Source organism: Gouania willdenowi, chromosome 15, assembly GCF_900634775.1.
Source record: "Gouania willdenowi chromosome 15, fGouWil2.1, whole genome shotgun sequence".
NCBI classification, from domain to species: domain Eukaryota; kingdom Metazoa; phylum Chordata; class Actinopteri; order Blenniiformes; family Gobiesocidae; genus Gouania; species Gouania willdenowi.
In genome coordinates this window covers 25,926,607-25,954,473 of record NC_041058.1, presented here as the reverse complement: position 1 = coordinate 25,954,473, position 27,867 = coordinate 25,926,607, and the positions used below count along the sequence as shown (strand labels likewise).

General features: G+C 38.6%; 1 protein-coding gene across 1 annotated transcript; it reads left to right on the top strand.

Annotated features, from left to right (window-relative positions):
• Positions 1-325: 325 nt before the first annotated feature.
• Positions 326-27,867, top strand: btaf1 (BTAF1 RNA polymerase II, B-TFIID transcription factor-associated). Its single transcript, XM_028468776.1, has 38 exons — positions 326-723; positions 3,289-3,412; positions 3,555-3,669; positions 7,753-7,896; positions 8,422-8,621; positions 9,641-9,774; positions 9,903-10,032; positions 10,107-10,169; positions 10,283-10,372; positions 10,482-10,577; positions 11,598-11,774; positions 11,960-12,100; positions 12,209-12,333; positions 12,470-12,590; positions 12,691-12,795; positions 12,877-13,026; positions 14,025-14,167; positions 14,260-14,434; positions 14,529-14,732; positions 14,872-15,292; positions 16,056-16,234; positions 16,325-16,481; positions 17,335-17,444; positions 17,609-17,810; positions 18,573-18,721; positions 18,798-18,950; positions 19,383-19,504; positions 20,847-21,014; positions 21,099-21,176; positions 21,262-21,391; positions 21,498-21,639; positions 21,732-21,862; positions 22,944-23,063; positions 23,339-23,491; positions 23,595-23,806; positions 24,467-24,626; positions 24,708-24,878; positions 26,992-27,867. The coding sequence occupies exons 1-38, from the start codon at positions 710-712 to the stop codon at positions 27,139-27,141; spliced, it is 5,559 nt and encodes a 1,852-aa protein (XP_028324577.1). The 5' UTR covers positions 326-709; the 3' UTR covers positions 27,142-27,867.

Below are 27,867 nucleotides of genomic sequence, written 5' to 3'. Positions count from 1 at the left end.
GCCTCACACTGCCACCACGTGCCATCACGGTTAATGGTGGTACTGCTGTTTGTCTGAATGCGTGGGATTCGTAAATACGTGTACTGTAATACAGATTTTTATTTTTATTTTTATTTTTATTTTTTTTTAAAAAAAGAGAAAAAAGTTGTAACATAATGCTTTGTGCCCGTAATAAATGACAAGCATAAATATTATTTCGTGATTGAAACTAAGTTTAAAACAAAAACTTTTCTTTCCCGTATTGTGCTCTTCATTTATTTCTCCTTTTAACGTGCAACCTGATTGGCTGACCAGGCTGCTTGTAGCCAATCAGCCTCCGCCTGCCATGGAGAAAGGAATAAATGCAAGATGGCTCCTCATATAAAAACAGTCTTCTGGGTTGTCCTCAACGTTCATCAAAATAACTCTTTATATCTCATTAGGTTGAAATTCATGTCCGCTAATAGTTCTGAAGGATAAATTGGGCTTTACGGTGGTGATATTTAATCGGAGAACAGAAGAGTGTGACGGTAGGGACGCGTTAGCAGTTATGTATTGACGGTGAAGTATCTTTCTTCGGTGACAGAGTCGGGCCGCTCTGAGGCTCACACCGGGCCCGGTTAGCCTTTAGCTGTTAGCCGGAGCTGCTGACCAGCTAATGACTGCAAACATCCGTCTTGTCCAAACCACGTCTAGAGAGAAGTCTTGGAAATTCTTACGGTAGTCCACAATGGCCGTATCTAGGTAAGATAAGCATGCAGTGTCTATTAAATATGTCTCTTTATCTCAGTGAACGTCCAACACCTGCTAGCTTCAGAAAGGGCTAACAAACAAGTTTAATTTAGCTTTGTACTGTAGTGGCTTGGATCAGGACTTGTCTAGCATACTTACAGTTAGTATTAATATTTAATAACGGTATACAGGATGGTTTTCATATATTTAGCCTGTAATCGTGATCAGTCATCTTAAAATCTTTCTTATAATATTCTCCTGGACATTATGGTACTGGATATTGTTCCTCGTTTTCATTCAGTGAATAATTCATCATTCCCAGTACATTTAGCATGTTGACTGTGTTCAAGGGTGTTCTGTTCAACATATTTTATTCTTTTTAAACCCTCAAACTTTCCTGTCGCATTTCCCTGATGATTGTGTTTTTTAAAAGTGATTTCAAAGTCCCATTTAATTAAAGGTTTATATATACACCCCCCCCCCCCCCCCCCCCCTCCCTCTGTCGGACCTTCATCTATAGAAAGTTTAGAAACTGTATATTTCTTTTTTACACACATACTAATCTATTTAACGTTTCACAGTGTTTATCCACTTTCCACCCTTTTAAAATGACTTTTTTGGTTACGTTTTCAAAACATTTGGTGTCAGACACAGAGGTAGTGGTCCACATCCATCCAACAAAGGCTTCAAATCTGCTTTGCTGTGCAATGTTAAATAAATAATGCTTTTGAAACATTAGGTATTATTCTAAAATAAGTGATTTTTGAAATTAATATATATAGAATAGAATCAACTTTATTGGCCAAGTTATGTAAGTTATACACACGAGGAATTTGACTTGGTGAACTGTGCTCTCTCCAATAGTGTAAACATTAAATAATAACAATTAACGAGAAAAAAATATAAACAGTAGTTAGATTAAGATGTGCAAAACTAAATAAAATATTACAAGATGAGATAATAATAATAATAATACTTGTAATAATAATAAGATAATAGTGCAGTGATGAGTAGTGCAGGTGAACACACACACACATATATGTTGCACATTATTAATATATTTAAGTACTGGGGTAAAGATGGATTTTTTTTTTAACTAAAGTGTATTTGAACATGCCTAATGTTTTCAAATAAAGATATACATAAATAAACTACTGTCAATTTTTTTATTTTTTTATTTTTAAGTTGGCTCTGTTGAACATGCAAAGTTTTCATTCAGAGGTTTCATGTAGCACATTGGATTGTTTTGGTTAAGGTTTTCTTAGCGACTCTTTGCTTCTCTTAGTTTGTAGACTATTACATTCACCTTCAGAATAGCTCAACTACAGTATATGTGGTCCTTGTAACACCCTTTAGTCGTCTAATAATACAGCAGTGCAATGGATTAGAAAGGTAATGACTTAAGGATAAGCTGCGGCTGATTAGGCCTGTTACTTTGCAGTAAGTAATGAATGTCAGGGCTTCATGTTCAAAAAAGAAAAAGCCCAACTTTTTTATCACGGTGGTTGTTTTTAGTAATAGACCAATATATCGTCCGTCCGATTTTCTTCGTTTTTTACGTGTATCGGCATCGGCTGATGCCGGCTGCTGTGTTCGCCGATCCGCATTGTTTACAGAGAGCAGAAATATTTTGTATATGATTATTCTTGTTCTACATCACCTGTTTTTAAGTAAGGATGTCTCAATACAACCTTTTCTACTTCCAATACGATACCGATATTACTGCCTTGAGTGTTGGCCGATGCCGATATCGATTTGATACGATATCAGCACGAATCATACATACTTGTATAAATTACTTATTTTGTAGTGTGGTATGTTAGAAAAGGCTTGATCAAGTGATGATACCCAAACAGAGAAAAATAATCAGCAACAGTAGGTTTGAGAAAAACTGACCCTTTTATTATTATCCATTTGGTTACATAATTTTAGAAAGCGTATTCGTACAGTTGCCGTACTTGCATCCCCCGGTGCTTTTGGTACCTTTACCGAAGTACACGCAAGTAGCTGGTTAGGGTTAAGGTTAGGATTAGCGTTAGTTTATAACCCTATATCGCAACAATTTTTAGGGTTAGGTTTATTCTTAGTCATGTGACCTAAACTGGCCAATGAGGGTTGCTGCGTATGGATAAAATGTTGGTATATTGATACGGCAACCATATGTTTAGCGACTGCCTCAATTTGAACCTTCAAAATAATATCTACAGTATTTTACAATTGAGTAAATTAATATTGGACTGATATCAATATCGGATCGTGACACCTCTATTTTTAATATTTTTTTACTTGTCATCCTACTTTACCTTTGTAATTTTCAATAAATGTTCCTTTTTTAAAAATTGAAACTTGTACCATTTGTTGTTATCAGTGTGTAAATTTTATGATGTAAATTGAGGGAGCAAAAGTAGTATCGACTCCAAATATTGGCTCAAAAAAAATCGGCAGTCCGTATCGTTCATCGGCTAAGGTTGAAGGGGAAAAAAAATTGACATCGGCCCTATAAAAATTCATATTGATCTATTCCTAGTTGTTTTAAAAGGTGTCTAAATGTTGGTATCTTTTCCTTTCTGTCTTTAGACTTGATCGTTTGTTTATTCTGCTTGACACCGGAACAACATCAGTTACCAGAAAAGCAGCCGCTCAACAGCTTGGAGAAGTCGTCAAACTACACCCACATGAGCTCAATAACCTTCTATCAAAGGTAAGTCAATATTCAGCTCATACACATCCTTCCCAACACTTAACGTTGTTTAGAGGAGTTAAACTTGCCAGTATTGTGCTATATGCAAATGAATATGATTGCCATAAGACTCCTAAGTGTTTTTTTTTTAATCAATTACAAGGTCTTGACTTACCTACGGAGTCCCAACTGGGACACTCGGATAGCAGCAGGTCAAGCTGTTGAGGCCATTGTGAAGAATATTCCAGTATGGGATCCATCACCCAAGCCCAAAGAAGGTAAATTAGTGAACGTGAACGTATTGATTTGGCTGATTCAAATATATGTTAGTTTATTTTTAGCTGTGATGTTGGACTTGAACTTGACATTAGTTTGAAACAATTTTGGAAGCATTACTTTTATCTTTGGTTTTACATTGGCTGTCATTTACACAGCTACGCTCATTTAAGACCAATTTTTTTTTTTTTATTATATACAGTGTTAATTTTGACAGCAAATTTTGATTTAGTTTGACTGTTTCAGTCATAGTCTTTTGACTAAAATGCAACTTAGTTTTAGCCAAAATGTAGTCATTAGGACCATTTCACTTATGGTCTAGTTTTAGTCTACTAAATCAGTAGTTCTTAACTTGTCTCTTTTTTTTTTTTTAAGAATTCAACCAACCAAATTAATTAATCCATATAATCTTTTTTTTGAAAAACATAAATTTATATATTTACCTGTGCAACAAGCGTTTCACAGCAGGCCTGTCAAAAGAAAAGTTTCTTTCAGAATAAAAGACAAGTTCAACCCAACATAAGAAATATTAAGTATCAATGTCTCTGGTCTTCGGAGAGAGCAGACGTGTTTTCACTCGCTCCGATAACACGACCTTGGGAGATTAACAGCTACAGCTGAACAGCCTGAGAAAAGAAAACTTGGGCCCAAGACGAAAAGAAAAATGGTTAAAAACCGCATGGAGGCCCTCCAGAACCTGATCCGGGTTTGGAAGAGGTCAAGGAGATGATACGAAACCTCAGACGATATATCTGCCGAGATAAAGTCGTTGGAAAAGACGTTGGAAAAAACATTGGAAAGCCTTCAAAGTGAAGTAAAGGTACTGAAACAACAAAATGTAATGAATGCTGAAGAGATAAAACTGCTGAACACGAGGGTTGAAGAGCTGGAACAAAAGGAACGAGAGAAAGATGTCATCATTACAGGCCTAAAGATAACACCCAGGAGTTACGCAAGTGCGTTGAGACGGACAACGGAACCGAGTGACAAAGACACAAAATCGATTGAACAACAGGTCATTGATTACTTGGAATCGAAGGACATTGTCTTGAACCCTAACAACATCAACTCCTGCCAAAGCGTAATGACACCAGAGCTGTAAAAATCACCTTCACGAATGTGAAATTTAAAGGAGCTATAACTGACACCACGGAAAATATAAGAGATGTATTAGAAAATGTATTTGTATTTGGCATTTTTTTGGACCTTAAAAAAGCATTTGACACAATAAACCATGACATTCTGGAAGAAAAACTTCAAAAATACGGAATTAGGCACAACGCCCTAAACTGGATTAAAAGTTATATGAGAAATAGGAGACAATATGTTGACTTTGAACAAAACACATCAATATGCCAAACCATACAATGTGGTGTGCCACAGGGTTTGATTTTGGGGCCAAAACTGTTCATTCTATATATAAACGACATTTTCAAAGTCTCAAATTGCCCTAAACTAACGCTGTTTGCAGACGACACAACCATCCTATGTTCAGGTAAAGACATTAAAACTCTAATAGAAACGACGAATGAGGAACTAGCAAAAATCCAAACATGGCTCAATGTAAATAAACTAGCCCTAAACGTCAGCAAACCAAAATTCATCAGTTTTGTAAATAAAAAAATAACAGAAGACATTAGACTGAAATTAGACATGGACATAATTGAACAAGTAAAAGAATATAGAGCACTAGGAGTGTAGATAGATGAGAAACTGACTTGGAAGAAGCACATACAAGTAGTTAAAAACAAAGTTGCCAAAAGCAGCTACATCCTATGGAAATTACAACAAATGCTACATGCCAAATCACTGAAGACAATTTATTCTTCCCTTATTGGGTCACGTTCAAGTTACTGCTCTGAAATCTGGGGAAACACCTACAAAACGTATCTTGAACCTTTATTTAAACTTCAAAAAAAAGCAATTAGAATTCTATATAAAGCACCACACAACGCACACACAAACGAACTATTTGAAAAGGCCAAATACCTAAAACTGCAAGAAATAATACACTACAACACACAAATTCTCGCATTTAGGGCCTCACTTAAAACACTCCCATATCAAATATAAAAACGTTTCAGATAAAAACAAACGGCTTATGAACTAAGACATAGTTATGTGTTTATACAAGAAAGGGTTAAATCTAACATTGGAAAATACAGCACTGTCAATTGAGCTATCAACAGCTGGAATAACCTTGATGTAGAGACAAAACAAGCTGCAAACTTGACTGGATTTAAAGAAAAAACTCGGAACACATTCTTACACGAATACGAGATCAACACAGCAACGAGATGGAACTTATCAACTGGTCATTGAACACAATCGACTCAATATTCACAAACAGAAGATCACTACAACACGAACCAGCGTGTCCAAAAGAGACATTCCCGAGTGGTTACATCATGGATGGAAAGGGGAAAACCCAAATGCTGTGCCTCTCAATCCTCTCAGTGGAAGATGTGGAGGACCTCTACCTGTTGCGGGTCATGATCATTGGCCTGCTAATGATGGGGGTATGTGCCTTTCTAATCCTTCGTATGCTAAGAAAACTTTCTGAAGATATCAAGGTACTTCGAAAGAAGATGAACTTTTCTTTTGAACTGGAGGAACGCAAACAACGTCTGGGAATGTAATCCGCAGGGAACAAGGCTGACACGAACAACGATATAGACGAGGAGGAATAAAAAAAGACAACACTGACTACAGATGAGAATAAATCCTACAAAAAAAATGAAATTGTGTTCAGAACAACTTTAGAATGTTTGACCAGAGAGACAAGCTTTGATGTAAATTTTCTGTGTTCAAAACAGGACGGGACTTGGATAAGCTAACTGCTTCTCTCGTATCCTTTTTCGGCATGTACAAAAAAAAAAAAGTGAATGTATCCATGTCGGAAATAAACTGATTAAAAAAAATAAATAGATAAATAATTATTTTTCAATCATTATTTGTCTACAGTCCCATTTTGTAAAATAAATTGTGAGAGAATCGTATCGTGAATCGAATCGTATCAGGAGTTGAGTGAATCGTTACATCCCTACTCTCTATTAATGTGCTTGGACACAGAGCTCTGTGAACAGCCAGCCTCTGTTGTCAATGACCTTTTGTGTCTTGCCCTCCTTGTGCAAGATGTCAATGGTCGTCTTTTGGACAACTGTCAGGTCAGCAGTCTTCCCCATGATTGTGTAGCCGACAGAACTAGACTGGAGACCATTTAAAGGCCTTTGCAGGTGTTTTGAGTTAATTAGCTCTCTTCAATATTGAACCTCTCCATAATATTCTAATTTTCTGAGATACTCAATTTGGGGTTTTCCTTAGTTGTCAGTTATAATCATTAACATTAAAAGAAATAAACACTTTAAATATGTCAGTCAGTGTGAAATGAATGTATACATTAAACAAGTTTCAGTTTTTGAATGGAATTACTGAAATAAATCAACTTTTTCATGATATTCTAATTATATGACCAGCACCTGTGATGTAGTCAATGCACACAGATCACATGAGTTCTGATCATTTCTTTCCATGTAACAAAATTCTAGTTTAGTTTTTATTAGTCCACCAAAATATAAATAGTTTAATACTGTTTTATTAACATTTATTAAAAAAAAACAAAACATTAGTGATAGTGTAGTTATTGTCAATTTCAAAATTAACACAACAGCTGTCAATGATGGGTCTAAACACACATTGATTTATATTTTTGTGGATGGTCTGTTTTGGTAAAAAGATGTGTAAGCTTTGTGTGAAATATTGCTGTTATACGTGTGTTTGATTGCTAACAGCATTGTTGTGAGCTTTGTCTGATTCTGCATAACAAACTGTATAAAATATGCATTACTGAACTTAACACTTGCCCTGCACCACTAAAAGTCACTGACTGTTTTATAAACAGCTGAAATATTTATGGTTATTGATTGAGTTCACATACTATCTGACCATCATTCTACTAAACACCTTGTTTCACACTGATATCAAAGCTTTTTATTTGCCCTTTTTGCTTGTTTTCCAAAGAAGCTTTAAAAAAGGAATAGTGCATTTTGATCCAGTTCTGACTCCTTGGTTTTTATTGTCTGCAGAGACCTGTGATGACCTGTCTGCAGACGACTCTTCCTGTGATCGTCTGACTTTCTACCATTTTGACATCTCCCGCCTGCTAAAACATGGAGCTTCTCTACTGGGATCTGCTGGGGTGGAGTTTGAGCTCCAGGATGACAAGATAGGTTTGTATCAACTCATGGACAGTGTTTTTTCCCACTGAAGGATCATCGATGCATAACACACAAAAGTGGTTGTCTTAGCTTTTTTAAATATGTTGAAATGTTTTTGAACTACGGAAGGAATGTTTTTCTCTAAATGCTTTGCCAGCTTTCTCCTATTGTCTTTAAAAAGCTTTTAAAATCGCACTTCAAATAAAGTCTTATGACATTTTAGATTTTGCATAAAATACTGATTAGCTTTGTTTATAGACAACTATGTGTTGTCACTCATTTCTGATTTCATTTACATTCTTTTTCTCACTGTTTATCTTCGAGTAAATCTAGTCGATTAAGTGTAGGTTGATTATTGTGCTAATATTTCTTTATCTGTGACTTAAGTGCTGCTTTTAAGTACTTTGCTTTCTATGTCCCAACTTTTGTATATTCTAAATTGAGTCAAAGGTTCCAAAGCAGCTTGTGGTCATTGAGGATATACTGTAGGTCTGAACATTTGACATACATTGACATTTCTACTTACTTTGTTTGTAGGTGAGATGGACCCCAAAGAACGCATTGCCCGCCAGAGGAAGCTGCTTCAAAAGAAGTTGGGTCTTGACATGGGTGCAGCTCTTGGGATGGATACATCTGAGCTGTTCAATGATGAGGACCTTGATTATACGTGTCAACCCAGTGGTTTCCGAGCCCATGGAGGCAAAGCCATGGCAGGATGCAGCTCCAAAAATCATTTGGTATGTCTCTCATTTAGCCCGTCATTTTTGTGCCAGCACATATTTTATTATGGTGCAAGTTGACATTTCTTTTTAGTTTTTTTTTCTTATTTGTTGAGGGTAAATACTGAGCCTGTGACTACAGCCTTAGAGTCAATGGAAGTTTACACTGTTATTTGTTGCTGCTTTATTATTATCCCCCGCCACAAAGTGTGGAAGGGGGATATAGGTTTGAGCTCCGTCGGTCCGAGTTAAACGTATTGATAGGATAACAAATTTCGTGTGTGGCTTCAGGGTATTAATACCTTAATGGAGATCAAAAATGAGAAGCGCACAAATATTTTTTTTGGAGTTATTGCCCTTGTGCCGTTTTTTTTTTTACTCTGTTTGAGGTATCTTCAAAGCGGACAGCTTTTCTTACAAACCGTTTAAGATAGTTAGTAATTTTATATTCTGATGTGATATTTTTTTATGTATACATCTAAGTTTTCTATGTATACGTCTGTTTTTAGATTTAGGACATTTAGGAAAAGGTTGTGAGTTATAATGACAACCAACCTGGCGGGGGATGTTGATGACTGTCTTCTTATTAAAGGTGGTTTCACTAAAGCATGAGATGCTGTTGTTGACCACCTGTGCTGGTCCCTGCTAGCCATTAAAAACTAAAGCATTTTCAATTACAAGTTTAAAGTGAAATGCAATGTTGTGTTTACAATGTGCACAATACTTGCAAGATAATAAAACAAGACCTCGTTCTCATGTCATATATGAGCTCGTAAAGCTTTTATTAATTTATCCTTACTGTCAGCTTGTTTCTTAGCGAGTCATTTTCTCCTGTTGTAAATCAGTGAAAATTTGTAGCAAGTGAACTACTTTAGCAGAAAAAGCAGGGCAAATGTTTTTGACCATGAGTTGAAGCCAGCAATTTGACAAACTGTATTTGATTCAAGCCTTTTTGTTCCTACATTCCCATGGTTTTTTTTTTTTTTGTTTTTGTGTGTGGTCATGTTTTAATCCAACTTTCTGTGTATTCCTTTCAGCCAATGCAGGCTGCTGAGTTGATCGACTCAGAGTTCCGACCAGGCATGAGCAACCGACAGAAGAATAAGGCAAAAAGGTTGGCTAAATTAGTGGCAAAACAAAGATCTCGAGATATGGATCCTAATGAAAAGAGGTAGGTTATAGCCACTGTAGAATTTTCCTCTCTTTAAAGAATGGTCTACTTTAGGATCACTGTAACACTGAACATTAAGATTTAATACAATAGTAACAAAGTCAATGCTCTTGTTCCTTATTCCATAGTAACGACAGTATGGAGGGTGAACCTGAGGAGAAACGAAAAAAAACCACAACTGTAGTCGTCGACCAGCCAGCGACAGAAAACAAGTTCTTAGTCAACAATATTCCAAATAACTCTGGTGTATTAGAGGAGGTAAGGAATCATAAACAATTTTGAAATTTAGTGTTTTTTTGTGATGTCTCTTATTGATTTAATTTTAAATGCAGGAATGGCCTCTGGAGAGCTTCTGTGAGGAGCTCTGCAACGATCTCTTTAATGCTTCATGGGAGGTAAAACTAATCTGCTTAATGAAGAGATAATTCTTTATTTTAGAGGAAGACAAAGTCAAAGGAAAAGTGTATTAATACCTGCGAAACCAAATGTTCCGTGTGGTTGATTACAGATCCGCCACGGTGCCGGCACAGGACTTAGAGAAATCCTCAAGTCTCAGGGCTCTGGAGGGGGGAAGCTGGTGGGAAGCACTGCCGAACAGGTAAACAAAACATATTATGTGTTAAAACCACTGTCCCCATACATTTTTAAACTGCAAAATTAAGTATTTGTCATCAGGATGTGTTTTTATATTTTCTCTTTAATTTTAGATGTTGCGACAACACCAGGAGTGGATTGAAGACTTGGTCATTCGGCTGCTCTGTGTCTTTGCGCTAGACCGCTTTGGAGATTTTGTTTCCGATGAGGTAGATGCTGTCTAAGTCCTAGGTTTCCTCCACATTATTGTTTTCACATTATCTTTGTAAATATTTGTGAATGTTGTTCTTATAGTATTTTTTTATTGTATATTTTTCATGTACAGTATGTAGAAATATCAATAGGACAATAAGGTATTATTTTAGGGCTGCAATAAATGATTCTCTTAGTTATTGATTAATCCATCAATTTTTCAATCAATCATAAAGAAATCGCATGTTTTGTAGTCGTTATGCTCAGCGATTTATTCAGTAACTAACAGATTTGTAACAAAATTATTTTTATTTTAAAATAAATATACAATCTTTACAAAATCATTTTAACCTTTTAAATACTGTACTGTAGGTATTAACTAAAGCCCTAATAAGCAGCATTACCTACATGAACACAACAAAGTGCTAAATTAGGGTAAAACTAAAGTTTTTTTCCACAAGATCAACAATAAGAGATGTAATTTGACATTTAACTTGAAAAGAAAAACACAACTTTAAGTAAACAGTTTTTGTTAAATTAGAACTGGTTCTTGAATAAACTTACCTGGTAAAATAAAGGTGAAACAAAAAAAAAAATTTTTAAAACAAATATTTGTTTCTTCCAACCACAAAAATATGCAATATCAAATACAGCTTCCTTGAAACATCCAGCAAAATAACAGAACATTATTTTTAAGTTATCATTGCTATGGATTTTTTGAGTGTTTAATCAATATTTATGCAATTAAATTCATTTTTATATACTTAGTTTTTCATATATTTTGTTATATTTATTCCAAACCAGATTAAATGCACTCATCACTGAAACATCCATTTACTCATAGTTGCTTTAGTTTTGTGTTTCGTCATGTCAATCAATATGGATATGCATTTTTTTTGCCAAGTGAAACCAAAGACTGATTTTCAATAGTTGGTCTAAATAACAATGACAAGATATCATGTATATAAACGTAATTTAAACAGATTCATTGGCAGACTTTTCTTGTTGATGAACTTTAATCCTCCTTTTGTTTGCAGGTTGTAGCTCCAGTTAGGGAGACGTGTGCACAGACGCTGGGCGTAGCCCTTCGCCACATGACTGAAGCTGGTGTTTCTATGACAGTAAATGTCCTCCTGAAGCTGCTAAAGGAGGACCAGTGGGAGGTCCGCCACGGGGGTTTACTTGGGATTAAATATGCCCTGGCTGTTCGTCAGGTACCAAATGTTTGTGTATATGAAAATGTATAGCAACACTCTACAATGTGTTTGATTTTGATGTCATATAGTCATTAATGTAGATGCAAAGGATGACAAATGGGCATTTTTTTCACTCTTAAATTCATGGAACATTTTCTCCATGTGAACAAAAGTCATTCTGTCTCTGTTGCTCTTTGTCCCAGGATCTGATTTCTGTTTTACTGCCTCGAGTTCTTCCTGCATTAATTGAGGGTCTACAAGACTTAGATGATGATGTCAGAGCCGTAGCAGCTGCAGCTCTGATCCCTGTGGTAGAAGGTTTAGTCCAACTTCTGCCCAACAAGGTCAGACACCAAACTAGAGCTTTTTTCATTTTCTTACTCGATTGTATCAATATATATTTGAGGCAGGAATCCTAAACGTGAAATGAAAAATGTTTGCTCTTGATGCAGGTCCCTCTTATAGTAAACACATTATGGGATGCTCTATTGGATTTGGATGATCTCACAGCTTCGACCAACAGTATTATGACATTGCTGTCATCACTGCTGACGTATCCACAGGTCCGCCAATGCAGGTCAGTGTCTGGAAAACTTTGAAGTGATATTTAGGTGGAAACTCTTTGTTTTTGCCTCTTTAGAGGAAGCTCTTGTGTCCTTACTTGTCTGTATTTATAATATATATACTTATATATAAAACACCTTTCTCTATAGCATACAGCAGTCCCTGACCGTCTTAGTTCCTCGGGTTTGGCCCTTTTTGAGACACACTATATCATCAGTGAGACGAGCTGCGTTGGAAACTCTGTTAACCCTGCTGTCCAAAGCTGACCAGGTACATCTGACAAGGCAATGAAAGATTTAAAAAAAAAAAAAGTTCAGTAGATTTGTTAAGTAGGGCAATCAAAGTTTCTTAATTCTATTCTATTAATCAGAGTTGTGCTGCGTGGTTAAATCCCATCCTCCAAGACATGCTACGACACATTTTTCAGTCCTGCATCCTGGAGAGCAATGAGGAAATCCTGGAACTCACCCAAAAGGTTTGAATGGGACTAAATCAAAGTGTGCCTAAATTGCTTGGCTAATGCGGGGTCATTTCAAACAGTCAGCTCTATGTGCAGGTGTGGATGGGGCTGCTTTCTCAGGCCCCCCAACAGTTTGTGGTAGCAGCCAGCTGTCCGTGGATGGGTGCCTGGCTCTGCCTCATGATGCAGGCCTCTCACATCCCAATAGACCCGAACATGCTGCTGGAGGTCAAGGCCCGCTCTAAGGTGGGTAGAAAATTTACTTTTACATTGCTTTATCCTTCCAGTTAGAATCTCGAGTCTAAGAGCCACACAATGTTTGCAGCAGCTTGCTTCAGTGTGTAAATACCACAAGGGACAGATTAAGAACTCAAAGAACAGACTGTGTGGTCATGTTTTTTAAAACTACTATTGCTTGTTTCATTTACCAAAACTAACATTGAGGTTGGCTTGACACTACCAAAAAGTCACTGTTTTGTGGCTACTAATGTTTAAAAGTTAAGACCAACAATGCAAGATGAGGGTCGGGAGAAACGACTTCTTACAAATGAACTGATCCTCTTTTGAACTCTAACAAAAGGAAGACTCACTTCCTGGTTTTGTAGTACAATAATTTCCGGTCAATAAGTCGCTACTTTTTTCCCATGCTTTGAAGCCAGCCACTTAAACAATAATAGCATATTTGTGGATTTTTACGGCTTTCATACTTCATGCCGCCACATTAGACCAGGTGGACCAATTAAACTGTTTACATTAAATCATTTGCGCTCCCACTGAAACATTCTGATTGGTCATTTTGTCATGCACACACCCTTATCATGGCAAAGACATTGAGAAATGTTGCCAAATCACCACGTGTAGGTTGTTTAGAAGCGATCGCGTCCGTATTCTGACTCAGTCTGGAATCCGTGTGATTGCTCTGTGATAGTTCACAAGAACAGACGAAGCGGTGTATCAGTCTGGTTTCAGTAAAAAGTGACCATAAAAAGCTGTAAAGGGACTGATATGCAGAGGCTGAGCAGTGATGAGGTGAGTTATATGGAGAAGGAAATTAATCCGTTGAAACAAGGAAATCTCTATTAAACCTAGCATGAGTACAGCAGCCCGCCTACATGTACGTTCTGATTGGCTGAGTTGCGCTTTATAGTCCGGAAATTACAGTAAGTTGTTGCTTTTCTCAGTTTTAATGTGAGGTCTGAGGTACAACAGACTTGAAACTGCTTTTGTTTGTGTTTATGCATTAGGATAAAGCTGGAACAAAACCACGACAAGGAAACATTCAGGTGAAGGAAATAGTTCAGGAATACATCGCAGGTGCAGAAACAGTGACTGACGATGCTGCTACAAGAGACTACGTAGTTGTTCGAGCTCGACTTGCGGCTGCCAGGTACTTTTTTTTACTTTATTTTTTTTGGTTATAGCCTGAAATGCCTTTGAGAAACTGACAATGTTTTTGTTCTTTGTAAATCCTTAAACCAGATTGCTGGGTGCATTGTGTCACTGTATCTGTGACCCCCAGCTCAACGCTGCATCTCAAGAGATCCGACCAGCCGAGTCGTTAGGACAGCTGTTGCTCTTTCATCTTAATTCCAAGTCTGCACTGCAGAGGATAGCGGTGGGCCTGGTTCTGTGTGAGTGGGCTTCACTGCAGAAGGTAAAAATGACTTTGTTAAAGAAACGAGATCTTTTAATATCGTGACTGAAATTTTAACCCAAATAATCACTTTTTTCTCTTCCCATCCTTTCAGGACTGTCACGTGTTGTCGACTCAGGTGCAACCGCGTCTTCTGGCCATCCTGTCAGAGCAGCTGTACTATGACGAGATCGCCATTCCCTTCACACGCATGCAGAACGAATGCAAACAGTTGATTTCCCTGCTCGCAGATGCACACATTGACGTTCAGAATCGCCTCAATTGTAACGTGTTCACAATAGACCAAGCCAACGAACTGGTAATTTCACCCACAAGGACACGCTTCAAAGAATTATTTTATTGGATTAACCCAAAGTGAAAAGTCCTCTCAGCAACAATAGCAGCAAAGTCTGAAACTGCTCTTTAATGACAATATTTCTTTTATACTTGTCTCCTAGGTAACCACCATCTTCATGGAATCCACAGTTGGTTTGAATGTGAAATCCAAGCAGTGGCAAGCTCTAGATAGCAGACGACAGCAAGCCCAGGCAACAGTGATGGAGACCAACGCTGATTGGCAGCTGCTGCACCTGCGTGTCCAGATGTTCACAGCCTGTGCAGTGATCAACCTGCACGGGCTTCCTGAGAAACTCAACCCTCTGATCCGGCCGCTAATGGAGGCCATCAAGAGGGAGGAGAACACCCTCATCCAGAGTTATGCTGCTTCTTTTATAGCCAAGCTGCTGCAGAAATGCGCTGGACGCTCACCGTGCCCCAACCCCAAGATAATCAAAAACCTCTGTGCCTCTGCATGCGTGGACTCTGAAGTCACTCCCTCATCTGCCTGCCCCGTGCCTCTCACACAGGAAAATACCAAAGGTAACACACCCAAAAGGTTAGAAATGATCGCACTAGCTTGTTTGTGAAAACTTGTCATAGCCTCTAACCCAAGGTTTTTCAACCTTGGGGTCATGAAATGTCAAGTAATAATACAATTAATTGAATAAAATAATATAATTTTTTTTTTTTTTAATTTACAATTTTTAATATTAAAAAAATAATTATTTAAATGTAAAAATAAATACATAAACATTTAAACTCTAAAAATGCTTAAGTAGTTAATTAATTTTTTTATTAACCTATATTGCACTATTAAAAAAATAATACATAATATCACAGAAATAGGGCAGGAAGAGGCAGAAAGCTCAAAGAGCTTAAATAATTAATCTTTTTCAAATGAAAACACTACACACAATCTCCAACAACTGTATTCTATACTTTCACTTTCTCAAATCTAAATCTAGTTCAAATGAAATGCAGTATAAGAATATCTGAGTTGGCTCATATTGACACCACTTTGTATTTATAACAAATATGATCAAAAACTAATTCTAGTTTTTGGAGTCGCCAGAAATTTGTGATATAAAAATGGGGTTGTGACCCCAAAAAAGATTAAGAACCACTGCTCTAATCGCTCTAGACTCAAATGGGCTACAGAGTCTTCATCAGTCATTAATTTGTTGATTAATGTGTGATTCATCTATATGCGAGATGTCTAAAAAGTACCATGTAGCATCCTGCTAATGTAGATGTTAGCATCTGGTAGCCCTGATGAGAAAAGCTCACATTTTTATCCTCTTAGGGGCTGGCGTGGAAAAAGATGGGTTGCAACATGTCAACAAAAGTCAAGGCATCATCACCTTGTACCGCCACCAGAGAGCTGCTTTCGCCATCACCAGTAAGAGAGGCCCCGCCCCTAAAGCCCCAAAGCCCCCCAGCACAGAGCTTCCTCCTGGGAGCACCATCAGCACCGATAACGAGGTACAGCAGAAATGACTCTGCCTTCACTTTTGGCTCAAATCTACATCTTGCTCTAATGGTCTGTTCACTGTCTCTGTTCATCTGGTTTAGAGCAAGAAGCCCTTACTTATTCAGAGGGGAGGGGCAGAGTTATCCCTGGTTACTGTTGCCAAGCATTTTGGTGCAAACCTCACCACTTCTCTGCCTTACCTGTGGGAGAACACTGTGGGACCACTGAGGTCACTGATGGCAGAAAGCCAATGTTTTGGTATGTTGAAAACTATGATTACTTCAACGCCACTATTTTCACTCCTTAACTTGTTTAACAAGCAAGTGATGCCAGTGGACCAACACCACGTTCACACTGCAGGTATTAATGCACAATTCAGATTTTTTTTTGTGTGTGATATATTACATAATAAATGCGTCTTCATTGAGTTTGAAGTACGACTGGAATGCGACACTGAATTGACCCGCATGCGCAGAAGAGGTCCCAAGGTGACCCATGACCCCACAGGATCATACGGTTTTTACGGAAGTAAATATGGAGGTGTCCCGTGTAGGACTGTTGATCAATTTTTTTTTTTTAACAGAAGTCAGCACTTCATATCTTAGTAAAAAAGAAAAGAGCCATTTGCAGTGTGATGGCTGCCAGATCTTTACAACGGCCTGTTAGTGGCTTCAATGATGCAGAGTTATGAATTATGAATGATTGTATTATTCAGAATTATTACGTTTTTGCATGGTGATGATGTAGGAGTCTGATAGAAACAGCTGTGCTGTTCAGTCTTTAACCAATCGAATACAGGTCGCATATGGGCAAAAAGATCTGATTTGGGTTCCACTTGCCTGCAGTGTGAACGTAGCCTTAGTAACATTTATTATTAGAAATTTCATAAATGATTAATGCTATTAATCCTTAACTAGGAGATATACAGCAGGAGGTTTATTTTCCAACTGCCCATGAAACATTAAAGAATGTGAGCTGGTATAAACATTAGATTATAACTATACTATATAGTTATCATCCAACAGGCTAGATGAGGGCGAGCCTTTATTTGCACATTCTACATTCTCTGAATATTGTCTTTTTGTATTAATGTTTTTGTCCTGTAATGTAGATGCACATGTCCAGTTGGAGAAAGGAGACTCCGCAGCTCAGGAACTGGTCAATTCTCTGCAGGTGCTTGAAGTGATGGCTGGAGCAATGGCTGCTGAACTCAAACCACTGGTAATAGTGTTGGGTCCACTGCACTACTGTGCTGTTCTAGTTGTCCCACAAATAAATATCATAATAAGTTAAGCTTTATTCAATGGTCAATGGACTTATAAAGGTTTCCTTAGTATTATATAAAAGCTATGTGCTGACTGTTATTTTTTTTCTCCCGCCTTCAGCTTCTGGAGCACCTCCCTCATCTGTTCACCTGTTTGCAGCACCCGTATACAGCTGTGCGTCATATGACTGCACGCTGTGTGGGGGTGCTGAGTAAGATTGCCACGCTGGAGACCATGAACAGTTTCCTGGAGTGTGTGCTACCGTGGTTGGCTGCCATTGAGGACTGCACCAAACAGGAAGGCGCCATTGAGGCTTTAGCCTGTATCCCTTTTTTTCTCTTTTGAAGTAGAAATATTTAGATCAGTGGTTCCCAAACTTTCCACAGTCCTGTACCCCTTCATTTAACCTGAAGCCATGTACCCCCTTCTCCTGCACACTTAAAAACATAATAATGTAATGTCATACAATGTAGCCCTACAGTGAAATTGACCTATCCTGTTGAGGAACAGTATATAATAATAACTAGAATATTTGCATTTCCTGACGAAAATACAAGTAGATGCTGGCCTGTGTTGCACTGCATTAGCTTATCATTAGCATTAGCTTACATTAGCATTATCTAGCATGAGCCTAGCAATAACGATAACCTAGCATAATTTACATTAGCATTGCAATGGCATTAACCTAGCATTAGCATTACAATGGCATTAACCCAGCATTAGCATTAGCTTAGCAATAGCAATAACCTAGCATAAGTTTTAACACAACATTTGCATTAGCCTAGCAATAGCATGAGCCTAGAATTGGCATTAACTTAACATTAAATGCTCTATTTATATTTTAGTTTCCAATGTTGTGTTTTTAAGTTTTATTCACGTACCCCCTATGACAATTTACATACCCATGGAGGTACCCTTACCTCACTTTAGGAACCAAGGGTTTAGATGAAAAGAGGAAATGATAACCTTCAAGACTGAAGTTCACTATGTACAAGAATATCAATATTGTCAACCATTGCTGTTCTATTTCGGCCAGACTTTGATTGTGTATTGGTGCAGTTTGTCCTTGACTTCATTTGTACAGGTGTAATGGAACAGCTAGATGTGGACATTGTGCCCTACATCGTGTTGCTGGTGGTACCGGTACTGGGTCGTATGAGTGACCCAAGTGACAGCATTCGCTTCATGGCCACACAGTGCTTTGCCACGCTCATTCGTCTGTTACCTCTGGAGGTATGTGCCCTGACCACATCACTTTTAAACATGACTTCATCTTTGATTATTTATTGTTTTACCTCCTCCTCCCCAGGCTGGTATACCAGACCCTCCAGCCATGTCTGCTGACCTGATTCGACAGAAAGCCCGGGAGCGGCACTTTTTGGAGCAGTTGCTTGATGGTAGAAAACTAGAGAATTACCAGATTCCCGTTCCAATTAAAGCTGAGCTCAGGAAATACCAGCAGGTGGGTGTCAGGTTTCCAAGGACCAGATCAAAGATGACTGAACATTTCTGCACATTTAGCAAACGTAAAACATTTAAGTGCCTCTGGTCTAAGCTGCTTTCTGCCTTTATGTGGTATCGTATATCTGCTGTACTCAGGAAGGAGGTTCTGCTTTAAGTACGACGTTTCTTTAGAGTTGCCTTTCACAAATGCTTTACGAGTGCATTCTAAAGCATTGAATGGAGATGGGGTTCCACTTGAATTCCCCTGCAGCAGCTGTGCTGAAGTCAGCACTTTTTAAATTGAGCTGTGAGCAGATCTAGTTTGAAATGCTGCTTCCTTTGCTGTTCCCGTAACTCAATGCTGAGCTTCCTTTTCCATGTCTTCTAAAGTCTGTTCACTTTTGTTTTACAGTTCAACTTTTTGTAAGTTTTCAGTCTCTCTTGTCTACAGGATGGAGTGAACTGGCTGTCATTCTTGAACAAATACAAGCTGCATGGTATCCTATGTGACGACATGGGTCTCGGCAAGACACTGCAGTCCATTTGCATCCTAGCAGGCGATCACTACCTTCGGTATGAAGCCCACACTGCTTGCAATGAATGCTGTTTACCACCGTTTGTGTGCCCAATATGAACCTTTACGTGGTTAGCGCGTGCGCTGGTCTGGAAACAGTGTCTGTATTTAAATATATCTGAGCAATAATGAATTATCTGATTGAAGTTGACGGAGCACATAAGTGAGATTTATGTTTCTGTGTCACTTAGACACTGTAGTTACGTGTCGCCCTCCCTCCACACAAACCTCTACACAGCAGCATGAATCAGGTTTCAGAGTTTGTCAGCGCTCGTTTCTCAAGGTACGTTCACACCGAACGCAACTGAAGCGACGAGATGACATTCAAAATCAATGTAAATTACGTGATCTCAAGCGATCTTCCTTCAAGCAACCCGACTTGCGCGATTCCGGTGTCTTAGTCGCTCAAAGTTACAATTTTTTTACTTTTCAAGCAGCATCTCCCCTGGCCGTCACTGTTTGTAGAGCCGAGGCAGCAGCCTCTCCCTCCCGCTACAGCCGCTACAGGAATCAGCCCTCTCTCTTCCCTGTCACCGGTTCCACACACACACACACACACTGTTCCCTGGTCACTGGAGCGATGAAGTGATCAAAAACCGCCACTATGACCAAGTGACTCATCGCGGGTACTGTAGTCGCTTCAGTCGCGTTCGGTGTGAACGCACTTTCAGAGATCCTCTTGACTTTATCACAATTATACTTGGCCCAAGTTATAAAGATCATTACTTGGATGGGATTAAAATTAAAGTAGCGTGCACAAGAAATGATCCATGCTGCAATGGAAGCATACGTACACGCTGTGTGTGCGTCTCCAAGAACATGCTTGGATGATAACTAAAGCCAAGAAGCTGCTCTTCATCAAAAACTTTGAGGCACTTTGTTTTAATGAGAGAATGTATTTCATTTGAATTTTTCAGCAGCTCAGTCTGTTATAGGCCTGTACAATATTATTTAATGTGAGTGGAGTCAAGTTAAACATTTATTAGTTTTATTTTATATTGTGCATTGTTGGAATGTCAGTGCTCAATAATTCTTTTTATTTTTAATTGATTTATTCTTAATAATAATATTAGCGAGGTTAGTACACATTCAAAGCAATAAATACAATGGGACTTATAATTTACATAATTTCTTTAGATTTTCAGATTTGGCAAAGAATTTTAATTTTGGTGCATCCCTAGTAAAAAGCACCTTGTAGATCTGTAAACTGGAGAAATTTAAGTAATGCATTTGGAAAGTGATTCTAAAGAAGCAAAAATTGGTGTGTGGTTTGTTGCTGATGTTATGTTGGGTGAACAATGTTAGGAGCATGTGGCTCAGTATGCATGTTCTGTCATTCAGAGCACAGGAATATGCAAAGACCAAAGCAGCAGACTGCAGCCCCCTGCCCTCACTGGTGGTGTGTCCTCCCACACTGACTGGGCACTGGGTGGACGAGGTTGGCAAATTCTGCAGCAGAGAGTACCTCAACCCACTGCACTACACCGGGCCTCCTACCGAGCGGATACGGTACGAACAGATCTACGTTTAAGTTGAACGGTGTTTGCTGTCGGCAGAAGTTTTAAAAGCTGATTTCATGTCAATCTTGTACAGGTTGCAGCATCAAGTGAAAAAACACAATCTTGTTGTAGCCTCTTATGATGTTGTGCGAAATGACATCGACTTTTTTAGGTGAGTAATAGTTCCTGGTTGTATGTTTGTTTAAAAATAAGTGTCTTTTTAAATTCTCATGGTGAAATCTTCCCCCCTTTTACAGAAATATCAAATTTAATTACTGTATCCTTGACGAGGGCCACATCATCAAAAATGGTAAAACAAAACTCTCTAAAGCTATTAAACAGCTGGCTGCTAACTTCAGAGTTATTTTATCTGGAACACCCATTCAGGTGCGACACTGCAGGAAAAGTCTGCTTTTATTTCCTATTCACGTTTACCATTTGTGAGAGTGAGTGTTATTTTATTTATTTTTTTACTGACATTGTCTGTCCTCAGAACAATGTGTTGGAGCTCTGGTCGTTGTTTGACTTCCTCATGCCAGGCTTCCTGGGAACAGAACGTCAGTTTGCTGCTCGTTATGGTAAACCAATCCTAGCCAGCAGAGATGCCAAGAGCTCCTCTCGGGAACAGGAAGCGGGTATGTCGGCACTTAACATGAATGTTTTCATTTGGGCCAAATCTCTAAGGAAATACTGAGATCTAGACTGTGTGTGTCTGTGCTTGTCGTAGGTGTCCTGGCGATGGAGGCGCTGCATCGACAAGTGCTTCCATTTCTTCTGAGGAGGATGAAGGAGGACGTTCTCCAGGACCTTCCTCCAAAGATCATTCAGGACTATTACTGCAACCTAAGCCCTCTGCAGGTATTTAAGGATTGATTAATTATTATCTCCGCCAAGGAGGAGGCCATATTTTCACCGGCGTTTATGTTATTGTCTGATAGCAGGATAACGTCAAAAGTAGTTGAAGGATTTTGATGAAATCCTAAACAAACACAAACCTTATGTAATGGAATATTTCATTACATTTTGGAAGAGATCCAGATAGGGATGTCCCAATACAACTTTTTCTCTTCCGATACGATACCGATATTGCAGCCTTGAGTATCGGTTGATATCGATCCAATGCAATATCGGCACGAATCATACATAATTTTATTACTCATTTTTTAGTGTGGAATGTTAGAAAAGTCTTGATTATTTAAAAAAAACAGACCCATTTATTATAAACCAATGGATTACATATAATTAACCTTTTAGAATAAACATTTTCTATGTTTGAATAAAAGAAATAAAATATTGAAAGATATTGAAAAAATAAATCCAAAAAAACTATATATGTTCTATCGGAGATTTTAGATGCAGTCCGATAAAATCCGATATTCGTTTTCTGACTGATATCGCACCAATATCCGATATCAAGATCGGATCAGGACACCCTGTTTCCAGATCAATATGCTGATTCTGAATCAGTTTAAAAAAATCTCATCATTAGTGAAATTTCAAAAATTAATATCTCGATTTGATTTGTAATGCACAGATCTTTATTAAAATTAACTTTGTTATATCAGGTTGGTTCCTCATTTACCTCATTGAGTTACATCCAGATCAGATTTGTGCATTTTTTTTAAATAATGGAGTTTGGACGTACTTTATTGTTAGTAGAGATATAATTTTCTTGGTACCAGAATCAGATAACTGTGATTATCTGGCAAAGAGGAGCTTTTGCACTTTGTGCTCTTGTTCTCAGTAGATTCCTTCAATGTTTCTGTAGCTGTTTAAGCATAAACAGGTGATATATTCAGTGTATATATATACTGTATATATTGATATACATGCATATATTTCAGTACTTATTGTATACCCACAGATATAGATAGTGACCTATTAATAAACAGTGGGTTTGGTGAACTGACAGACATGCATTCCTCTTCAATTATGACAGGTTCAGCTTTATGAAGACTTTGCAAAGTCTCGAGCCAAGGCGAGTGTGGACGACAGCATCTGTACAGCCTCCACAGAGGACGACAAACCCAAGCTGAAGGCAACAGGACACGTGTTCCAGGTACAGGAGAGACTGTGATGTGGAGTTTAATGTAGATTACATAAGTATTTAATAAGTTAAATTGTAAAGGGAAATGACATTGTTTAATAAGAATATATAGAATGTGCACACAGTCTGCTAGACTCCACTGTTTACATCTCACTTTACCTGTTGTTTCTGCATTTACTTCATTTTCTAATCAACACATTTTTGAAAGGAGGAGAAACTTTTCTGTCAGCATCTCTCTCTGATGATGCTCTGGCTACATTTACATTTGTGTGCATGGGTGTGTTCAGGCTCTGCAGTACCTGAGGAAGCTGTGTAACCACCCGAGCCTCGTCCTCACTCCACAACACCCTGAGTACAAACGCATCAGCCTCCAGCTGGCAGAGCAGAACTCAAGCCTGCGTGACATAATGCACGCACCCAAACTCTCCGCTCTCAAACAGGTGACAAGCAAACTTCATTCTGGATTTTTCTCCATCAAATTCACAATTCCCAGTATGGTTTAAAATGCAACTGTGTTTGCTTGGGGCACATCTATGCTTTCAGCTTCTGCTGGACTGTGGTCTGGGAGGGGGTGAAGGGTCTGAGGGCAGCACGGAGGCCGTGGTAGCCCAGCACCGTGTGCTCATCTTCTGCCAGCTGAAGAGCATGCTGGACATAGTGGAAAAAGATCTGCTGAAGCCCAAACTTCCCACAGTCACGTACCTGAGGCTGGATGGCAGCGTGCCAGCAGGCCTGCGCCACTCCATCGTCTCCAGGTCAGTTCAATGCTCTGCTTCCTTTAACAACCAATCACAAGCTTTCACACTGAGAGCCAGGGTGGGGGGCAATTATGATTGTAATTGGTAGGAAAATACAATTATGTTGTAATTCTAATTGTAATTTTAAAAATCTGTTGCTGTCGTAATCATAATAAATAGTAATTGAGTTTTGATAATTGACTTTGTAGTTGTTATTGTCAATTATATTTGACGAAGAATTGGGGAACCGTGTTACAGTTCTATGTACAGTTCTCCACATATGTAGTTAACAATTATTAAAATATGTTTCATATCAAGATTTCCCACATTTTACCATTTAAAAAAAAAAAAAAAAACTGAATTCGAGGAGTGTACTTACACACCAGAAATATTATAATATTAGAAAGCCTAATAAGGTAACCATCTGAAGAAATGTGATGATTTGTTTTAGTGTATTTTACAGATGTTTTAAGACCAGTGATCATAAAAGTTCATCTTCCTCTTGTTAGAATCTCTTATTAGGTTATTTATTTCAGGCTCAGTTATTGTGATTGATTGGAATTGAGAACGTAAATTTGTAATTGGAAAAATTGGTCACTTTAATCGTAATTGAATTGTGATTGAACATAAGTAATTGCGACTGACCTCCACCCTGCTGAGAGCTGCGTCTGTGTACAGGTTTAATAACGACCCCTCCATTGATGTGCTGCTGCTCACCACACACGTTGGTGGTCTGGGTTTGAACCTGACTGGAGCAGATACTGTGGTGTTTGTGGAGCACGACTGGAACCCCATGAGGGACCTGCAGGCCATGGATCGAGCACACAGGATAGGACAGGTACCACTAGCTTGTGGACCTCTCTGCTGCACAGGAGAAGAACATCTGAATCTATTCTTACATTCTAATCCTTTGTTTCAGAAACGAGTGGTGAACGTGTACAGGCTGATCACTAGAGGCACTCTGGAGGAGAAGATTATGGGACTGCAGAAGTTTAAGATGAGCATCGCTAACACAGTCATCAACCAGGAGAACAGCAGCCTGGGGAGCATGGGCACCGACCAGGTGCTCAACCTCTTCACCCTAGACAAGGTGAGGAAGGAGATCCTCTCCATCGACATGGACCTCACACATCTCATGTCCTGTTACCTGTGCTTTGGGCTTTAATCATCTTTACCATGTTTACATCTGTCAATGGGTGGAGATTTGTGTCAGTTTGTCCTCAAAGTGAATGTTTAATATAAAAAAATATGAGAATGTGTAAAAACCAAACAGAAAGCCATATGTACAGCAGTAGTTGGAGGATTTGTTCTATTAATCAAATATTATGGAGTGGATTTCATGCCTCGATGGGTCATTACTCCTGATGTAGCAAAGTGAAACTACACTCTGTCATGCTTTTGTTCATTATCATCTCACATCTGTTACGTTACTGGTACAGTGAAGGGTTTATACAGTACAGCTTCCAGCTGCTGCTTCTGTGACTAACTGTTAGAGTTGTAATTTTAGCTTCAATTGTTGTGAAAATCAGAAAAAAACTCAAGTTAACTTTGTCACTAGGGATGTACTGTATATTGATAAGGATTTAGCGATTCCGATGCTTTATCGATCCATTTTGTATTGATTCCCAAATAGGCTGAAAAACAAGTAGTACATGAGTACAGAATATAATACCTGGTTTATTAAAATAAATATCAGGTTTATCAACATTAATCTTAATTATTCACCGCTGAGAAAAAACAATACTCAAATGATTCCACAAGTCAAGTGGTTATTGGCTTAAGAAATTAATCTCAAAAAAAAAAAAAAAAAAAAAAAAAAAAAAAAAAAAAAAAAAGAAATTAATCTCAGTTTTATCTATCACATGTTATGAGGTACATTTTATTTATATAGTACCTTTCATAGATAGAAAAGTGCTTTATACAATACAAGTCCTTCAAAATGAGGGAAAAGAAAATATAATGTTAACACCAAGTTAATAAAAGAGGATAATTAAAAGCTTGTTCATACAAAAGTGTCTTTAGCTGCATTTTAATGAAGTTAGTGCAGCGTAGAGCCAGCGGCAGAGTTGTTTATTTTACCTGCTGCACTAGTGCTAGCGCTGTTGCTGCTCAAGTGAAACCTATCAGCTCCGCTAGCGTGGTGGAGACGTAACGCAGCGGACCCGCATCCAGTGAAATTTGGAGGTTAGCGCGTCGGAGACGGCATTGCTTGAGTATAATGCCGTGTTATGTGGCCAAATGTTTGGATATATTGGTTGTGTTACTGCCTTTAGCGCACAGATCCCTCTTACAGCAGTTACAGGTGACGATCCCTGAGGTGTCATCCTTATTTGTGAAATGCAACAGCTCTGCTCACCTCTGCAGAAGCTTGTGTTTGTGACCTCATCGCAAATTTATGAGTGGGGTACATTTGTTTACAGAGGCGGCGCAGCCCGGGAAGAATCGTTAGCGGAATCGTAAAGGGTTTTTGTTAGCGATTCCAAAGAATTATTTGAATAAGAACCAGTTCCCAAATGAAACTGGTTAACGATGCGCATCCCTACTTATCACATGGGATTTCTGACACTTTGCAAGTTGAAAATGTCAGTTTATATTAATGACTGAAAAAAACCTGTTTTTCTCTTTTTAGTAATAAACATGAGAAAACATTACAGAACCTTCCTTGACAGAAAGACAGGATATACATGAAATAATGTAAAAAAAGGAAAAACATTATAGGGGTCCCAGCAAACCCAAGAAAGCCTACAAATGAATAAATGGACCATTAAGATGTAGAGTGCAGTTAAAGCCTCCGTTCCCCACACACCTTTCACTGTCTGTTTCTACTGTTGGTGGCTGTGAATTCCTCCACTTCAGAGAATGGTCACCAACCATTCCACATTCTCTCCAACATTTATTACATCTGGAATGTCACCAAAGGCGTCTTAAAGCACCTTAACTTCGTCTTCCAATCAAACTCTTTCCACATGTGACTATTAATCCCTTTATGACAACCATTTAGTTTGATCTAAAGAATACTGTCTGATGTATCCAGTAGCAGATTTCTGCATAAATGGGGGAAAAAGGCTATTTGTTGGGAAGCTGATGGTTTTTTTTTTATATATATATATATTGATGAAGGAAGTTTCAATGTTTGATGGAGCAGTTTTAATTGTATTCCAATATTTAGTTTGTGATATAAAGTTTGTGTCTGTGTGTTTCAGAATGAAAAGATAGAAAAGGGCGAGCAGTCGCCGTCAACCTCAGGAAAGACTTCCATGAAGTCGGTGCTAGACAACCTGGGAGAGCTGTGGGACCAGCAGCAGTACGACACGGAGTACAACCTGGACGGCTTCATGCACTCACTGCTCTGATACCAGCACCATCAGTCCCATCAGACCCTTTAGTCCCATCAGTTTCTCCTCCACTGACCAAGCAGGTCCTGGTCAGACGCTGAGGAATTGACCCCTTTCACTACCACCCCCACCCACCCTTTACATATTAAACCAGTTCAGAGCAGCCAGTTCACCATCGCTACAAGTCAATAAACAGCAATAAGGTCAATTCCAGCCCTGAGCTGAGAATCCATGAGGTTCCAGTAGATAGACAGACATGTTGTAACAGCGTGGGAACATCTTCAATGTTTGTAGACGTCAGGGCGTCCCCATCTTTAAATCTGTAGTGATTCTTAATGATAAATGTCGTGTTACGGTGATTTCTCCATCAAAGTGGGTCAACAACAGTTTGCTGTTCCTCCCACTTTACTCACCAGTGTACAGCGTTCTCCCAGTACAGCACAGCCTGTCTCATACCCTCCCCACCCCACCCCACATATGGATGACAAAGGGAAGGTCATTGATCTTCAGTAGCACAGACTCTCCTCATGCGACCTGTGCATCATCCTCCTCTTCATCATCACCTCCTTTCAGCTGGAAAGCTGCTGCACTCTAAGCAGCGACACAGACTGAAGATGGGGCCAAACAGATGAAACTGAAAGTCATCATAAGTATTTTAAGAGGAAAAGATGTGTACATATTTCTGCAACTGCTGCTTTTTGTTATTGATCATAAATTGTAATAAACCCAGAGCTTTGGACTATA